At 37.5% G+C, this 6,883-nt stretch overlaps 1 protein-coding gene across 1 annotated transcript; it reads right to left on the bottom strand.

The window, feature by feature from the left end:
• Positions 1 to 4,639: 4,639 nt before the first annotated feature.
• On the bottom strand, positions 4,640 to 5,986 carry LOC128989301 (uncharacterized). Its single transcript, XM_054411179.1, has one exon. It carries the CDS (start codon positions 5,984 to 5,986, stop codon positions 4,640 to 4,642), a length of 1,347 nt encoding a protein of 448 aa, XP_054267154.1.
• Positions 5,987 to 6,883: the final 897 nt, after the last annotated feature.

Raw genomic sequence — 6,883 nt, 5'->3', positions numbered from 1 at the left:
TCAGTAAGTTATTAGTATTCATACTTTGAAATTTTGAAAGTGGTGGCAGAGAGGAGGGGTAGTGGTAGGGAGGAGGGGGCGCGAAAAAACGTCAGCCTGCTGGCGACTAGACCCTGGATTGGATTCGCACTCGCACTCGCAGTTCACTAGTTCACACTTCACAGTTGGCAATGGTAGTCACTTACTAGTCAGTCAGGTAACAAGAGAGAAAGTAGTTAGAGGTTGGTATCAGTGCGTTGCCTGAAAGACGTTTGTTGTGTCCGTTGTGCCGTGCGACTAGACAGTGTTGCCACTACCACTACACCAACTCTCTCCGTCGTCCGTTACCTCTCCGTCGAGACCGAGTTTATTGGGAATGGGCACACGGAAGGGACTAAGGCTAAAGGTGTAGTGACGTCATATCTCTAGTGGTTAATGTCTTCTCTTGAGGCGACACGATTACCGTAACGAAACGATATGATTTCAGCGGCGTTCGTGGCATAGTTGGTAGCGTTTCGGATTGATGTTCAGGAGGTCCGGGGTTCGAAACCCGCCGGTGGCACTAACTTTTTATCAACAAATTTTTCATATCAGCAAGTTTGGTTGGTTAGGTTAGGTTATGACAGTTTAATTTTATAATACTAAATTTTAAAATTAATTTTATAATTAATTAAAAATTATAAGTTATAATTAATTAGATTTTTACCTTATATAGTTTTTATATTATCAGCAAGTCTGGTTGGTTAGGTTATGTTATGACAATTTAATTTTAAAAATTAAAAATTTATTTTGTAATTTTAATTTAATAATTACAAAGTTAATTTTATAACAAAATATTAAAAATTAATTTAAATTTTTTCAACTTAGCAGTCCTAGCGGCGAACGCTGACACTACAATGTTAGCCTTAGTCCCTCCCGTGTGCCCCACCGGAGTTTATTGTCCTATACGGCGTTTAGCCACCGACAACTACTGTATAGGGTTTCTCGTCAGTCTACGGTCGAAGACACCACGACACGACAGGAAACAATAGATTCGCAGTAAGTTATGGCGATGGCACAACTGTCTGAAAATCAGGACATCTGAGCTGACCCAGCTGACTTGTCAATGTGATGCGTTGCGTTGCGTTCACTACTCTATGATCAATTTTCTCGACAAAAGAGTGTCGGATGATTTTAGCCAGCCATTTAGTGTGCTAGGGTGTTATGAAAATCTATCTATATATTTAATACGCGACATGAAACTTTGTGAACAATAAGGCTTTTTTGTTTTAAGATTTAACCCCACATATTATATACCAAAATGTTCGTCTAGGTGTGTAGATGTGCAAACTGGTTTTAGATTTTCGAAATATATCATTTTAAGGGCGTGGGGTGCCCTCAAAGTTCCTTCCATAAGGATAACGTTGTGATTGATTTGAATGTTATTAAATTCTGAAACAGATGTCAATACATTACTGAAAAAAATTAAATCCCAGCTATTTTGTTTTATTTTGAAATGTAAACAGTTTGCATGTTTTCAAAAATAATTAGATACCCGGCAAAGAAATGTTACCTATTATAGAGAAAGGTTTTACATCATATTTTCTTTTAAACATGCCAAGGACCCGACGACAAAGAAATATTGCTGGTCGGACACGACAATACGGCAAGCAATGCAAAACGTAAGGAGCCCAGACGAGGAGCTGAAACAACAGTTATAGTGGCAAAGTTTACTTAAAAAATTACACTGACAAATACAAGAATTCACCAGCATTCACTTGGCGAGATGACATTAAAATGTCAGAAATGTGCTGCGCTACATTTTAAAGAAGAACAAAGAGGACGATGCGAAGGATTTTAATCCTGCTGCCATAAAGAAAAAGTGAATCTACAACCATACCGAGAAATCTATAATATCCAGAGCCTACTTAAATGGAGCAAATCATTTGAGCAGAAACTACAAAGAGAACATTAGATCGTACAACTCTGCGCTCGCAATGGTCAGCACTCGAGGTAAAATTGAAGAACATAACGGTGGAGGGCCTTTCATGTATAAGGTGCACGACACAATTTATCACTCAATTGGCACCTTTCAACCGTCAGAAGGGGAGCATCCCACATACATCGAAACCGCTGTTTAAGGAAGAATGCTAAACAAAGCTAATGGCTCTTGCAGCACTGAACTCATGCACATTTTGACTCATCATTTGGTTGATATTAATCCATACGCGCAAGTTTTCAGCATTATGAGCTCCGTCCAGCAAAATACTCTTACTGAACAACAAAAAGAACTTAGAATGCATATAGCCAACGATCGAGCTCAAGACCAACGTCGATACAACGACGCAACTTTTAACGACGTTGTTATAATATCCTAATTTATTATTCGTGCGAATTCGCAAGGTTCACCTAGTGATATTTACTATCGTATGTTGTTCCGTATGACCAAGGAATGGAGTACAATTTATTAATTTCCTTAATTTTGAAAGTATTTATAACAAGTTTACAACTTTGACTTTGAATTAACGTTTAATTTTTGTTCAATAATTGTTGTTTATAATGTAATGGTAGTTTACGCAACGATCGCGTAAAGATAGTGTTTACGACACGGGTAGAAATTTAAGGCACGCTCCTTGGTGAGTGCCTTAAAACTTCTACGAGTGTCGTTTTACGCGAGTTGCGTTCACTACTTTACATACGACAGTTTTTTAATCAATCACTTCACTACTCTTAATTTAAGAGAGGTTATGTTTTCGTCTATTCTCAGTGCCAGTGACGCAGCGAATCATTGAGCGCGTTCTGGGAACATGTACCGGTGCAAAAACTGTGTCGTTCTGGGAGACCGGTGAGTTAACCTAGCAGACAGCTATTTCCTCTTTTTCCTCCACGGAAATTGGTACGGTGCATAATACACCGGCGGATTCTGATTGGTCAGTTTCTTTGACAACAGCTTGCAGCCACGGCAAGATGGCGGGTCCACCGAATAATGTTCATTAGTTTTATAGGTTATGTTGCGTAATGAGTGATTATAATTTATTCTATGAGGGGGTTAAATTACGTATTAAGTGAATAATTATCAAATAATTTATTCTGTGAGGACAAGTTTGTTTGGTTTAATATTATAAAGTAAATAATAGGTGAATGTGTAAATTATAATCCAATGTGTACCGTAAACCGGTGAATAACCGTTCTGGGATACCAAGACTCTTGCCCCGGGGCGGTACCGGTGAGTTATAGTTGTGGACAGGGTAACTCCGGACCAGGAAAAGGAGACCTACCTGCCTCGGCTATTGTAGAGTCGCCCGACCAACCGACCCTAATTAGTGTCGCTTGGCTGCGCTCAACGAAAACAACAACTAGATACCCAATACCATAAACTTAAGTTAATTTATTTACAAAAATTATTAATATTTATTATCATATAATGTTTTGTTTTAAAATGTCGATCATTTTGATACTAAATTTGATGTAAATCGGCCAATTTTGACCATTTGTGCCGCCAAACTAGTTTTTCTTTTAAAAAATAATTTTTAACAAACAAAGAAAATTGAATATAATTTACATCAAAGCGTGAGCAAATGGAGGAATAACAAAATGCGTATGTATGAATGTATTAACATTTTATTATATCATAACCAAAATAAATAGATCGTTTGAATACAAATTTGAAAACATAATTTTAATCAGTAACTTGATTAACTGTACAATATTTCTACTGATTCTAAATTTATAAAAATGCAAAGGCACAAAGTACGAAAAAAACAACACGACATAAATTAAAACATATAACACAGTGTGAAAGTTGTAGCTAAAATTTAACTAATACTAAATAGGCATGCCGCATGTGAAATATAATATAAAATTAAGCAACATAGAAAACATGATTACGACAAAAATCAACACGACATAAATCAAAACATAGATAGAGCACAGTGTTAAAGTTGTAGCTAAAATTTAACTAATACTAAATAGGCATACTGCATGTGAAATATAATATAAAATTAAGCAACATAGAAAACGTGATTTTAAAATGATTACGACAAAAATCAACACGACATAAATTAAAACAGAGAGCATAGTGTGAAACATTTATTGACATTTTATTTACAGCAAGTCACTCCTTTGGTATAAACAAAAAAAGTACAAAAAATCAATTTAATCTATTTATACGAGAACTTTATATGAGCTATTATGGACACTTATATATAAATTATAAAAAATTAAAACGCTCTCCTGTAAAAAGTTGGTTTTTTTACTTGTGTCGTTTTTCTTCTGCATTATAAGAAAATAACAACTAAATATGAACAGAAAAATAAAAATAAATTGTAGAAATTCCAATTACATGTTTTATTTACAGTGTTTTGCTTATTAATATATAGGGTAGGCCTACTCTGTAACTTAGTTTACTGTAAAATATTCACAAAATATACAAAATTACGGTTTAATGCACGTGCATTTCGAATTAATAGTCCTTGGATGCTAGCGGTCATCTTTGATGATTTCAAACAGCGGTCGAAAGGTTATTTATAATCAAAAAATATTTTTTTTCAAATACCAAAGTGTTTGTAATTTTAATATCCAATGCACTGTGAGACCAGAAATTAAATTTTATTTTTTAATTGTTGTATGAGTTATAAAGTCTAGGCTCCAAGGACAATAAGAGAATGTTTTATACAACACCTTATAAAGGACGGGCCAGTTCATCATCCGAGTATTCTGCACTGTCCTCGCTGCAGCTGATTTCTTCAAAGTCAGTTGTTGAGTCGTCTCCGTCCGCCAAGCTGATTACCAGTCGGTCTTGGACGTCGTCGATGATGGCGTCCACCTCCCACATAAACTCTTCTACCTTCTTGACGTGGTTGACGAATGATTTCCAATCATTAGCGGTCACATTGTTTAACGCGTCATCCAACAAAGTCTCGACGGATTTTAAGCTGTAGTCAGTGTTGGTTCTTGCGACTTCATTCTTCACCTTCGCCCACACCAGTTCAATAGGGTTCAGCTCACAGTGGTAAGGTGGAAGTCGCAGGACTGTATGGCCACAATCTTCAGCTATTTTATCTATTTTATAGGTTTTAGCAGCTAAGCGCAAGTGAGCTGGAATCCGAGTTAAAAGTTCTGCTTTGACATCACTTAAATTGAAAAACACCCCATGGCTTGTAAGAAAGTTCTGGATATCCTTTTTTTTCCAACTCATGTTTGGTATCTTAAATAGAGTTTCACTATGATAGGAGGCATTGTCCATTACTATGACACTGTCGGGGGGCAGCAAGTGAATGATGCCCTCGAACCAATCCTGAAAGGCTTTTCCGTTCATTTCATCGTGGTGATTTGCGTTTTCTATCTTGGCTGTTTTTTTCGCTTTGAAAACCCATCGAGCGTCAATGTCGCCTGACGGGTTGGTCGGATCTTTTAAAAACCCATCTTCACTGCCAATATGAACCATTATAAGGCGCCCCCCTCGTCCCGGCAAGTCTCGCAGCCCTGTTGTCTCGCCGTTCATGTGCGCTTGTCTTGCTGATTTTATATATTTAGGTGTCCACGCCTTTTTTGTAGTGTGGCCAGCATTGCACCAAGACTCATCCAGGTAAAATATTTGTTTCCCTTCCTCTCTAAATCGTTTAACTTCTATCAAATATTTCCTCCTCCACTGCACGATGTCTTCACGCTCAATAAGATAAGACTGTCTTTGTCGCCTTTCAAACTTGAAGCCCAAGTCGTTGAGAAGTCGTCTTGTGGTTCGATCAGTCACATGTGGTAGGTCTGGATCTTCATTTATCATTTGCGCGACAGTCTTTGATGTAGGTGGAATATTTTTCCTGTACAGCTCATGCACCTTCCTTCTGATGGCAGTTTTTTGGAAGTCAGTGTAGACTTTCATGCGTGTTTTTCGTCCCTGCCGATTTGGTCGTTTTTTCCCCGGGGTAACCAATGGTCCGTTGTCGAATTCCTTTTTAAGCTGTTCGATGGTTGATCTGCTGGCACCAGTTAAAGCTCGAACTCTATCCACGATGTTCCTCTTGCTCATTTCCGGATTTTCCATGCGAAGCACTCCGTAAACGTGTAAAATAATTCGCCGTTCACCACTTGAATACGAATTATGAGTTCGACTCGTTACATACTTTTCGGGAGACGCGGGTGTCGGTTCTGCCATAGTTGTTCACACCACAAATGGAAACCACTAACTAACCAAAAAGGAGTTCGTCGCCAAAGATAAGGGTTGTTTGGTTCAATCGCTATAATGAGTCCCGTTACAATGAGTCATCACAAGCATCGGTTACATTACAAAGTGTCAAGATTCGTTACTCATCCCTAGTCCAAATACTCTACATGTCGAACAATGAATCCACCACAAGCATTCGAATGAATCATCACAAACCTGAGTCACGTTACAAAGTGTCAAAATTCGTTACTCATCCCAAGTCCAAATACTGTCTAAGTCGTTAATATATTACGATACGTTAATCCGGAAATGAGCGAGAGCAACATAGTGGATACAGTTTGAGTTTTAATTTTAAATGGTGCGAGCAAATGGAAAGTACACGAGCTTTATTTTAACAACAAAACCGCAATTTTAGATTCTTTTGTAAATATAGTACAATAATAAAAGTTACATAGTATAAAAGAAAAACTAGTTTGGCGGCACAAATGGTCAAAATTGGCCGATTTACATCAAATTTAGTATCAAAATGATCGACATTTTAAAACAAAACATTATATGATAATCAATATTAATAATTTTTGTAAATAAATTAACTTATGTTTATGGTATTGGGTATCTAGTTGTTGTTTTCGTTGAGCGCAGCCAAGCGACATTAATTAGGGTCGGTCGGTCGGGCAACTCCACAATAGCCGAGGCAGGTAGGTCTCCTTTTCCTGGTCCGGAGTTACCCTGTCCACAACTATAGTCACCGGTTAATCTGCA

Source organism: Macrosteles quadrilineatus, unplaced genomic scaffold (genome assembly GCF_028750875.1).
Source record: "Macrosteles quadrilineatus isolate MER2022 unplaced genomic scaffold, UCM_ALF_1.0 Scaffold_3__2_contigs__length_128488019, whole genome shotgun sequence".
Taxonomy (NCBI): domain Eukaryota; kingdom Metazoa; phylum Arthropoda; class Insecta; order Hemiptera; family Cicadellidae; genus Macrosteles; species Macrosteles quadrilineatus.
The sequence above is the reverse complement of the archived record's forward strand: the minus strand, read 5'-3'. Positions and strand labels throughout refer to the sequence as shown.

Excerpts from the sequence above, each read along its gene's own strand:
- LOC128989301 (XM_054411179.1), bottom strand. The coding sequence starts at position 5,986 with ATGAGCAAGAGGAACATCGTGGATAGAGTTCGAGCTTTAACTGGTGCC.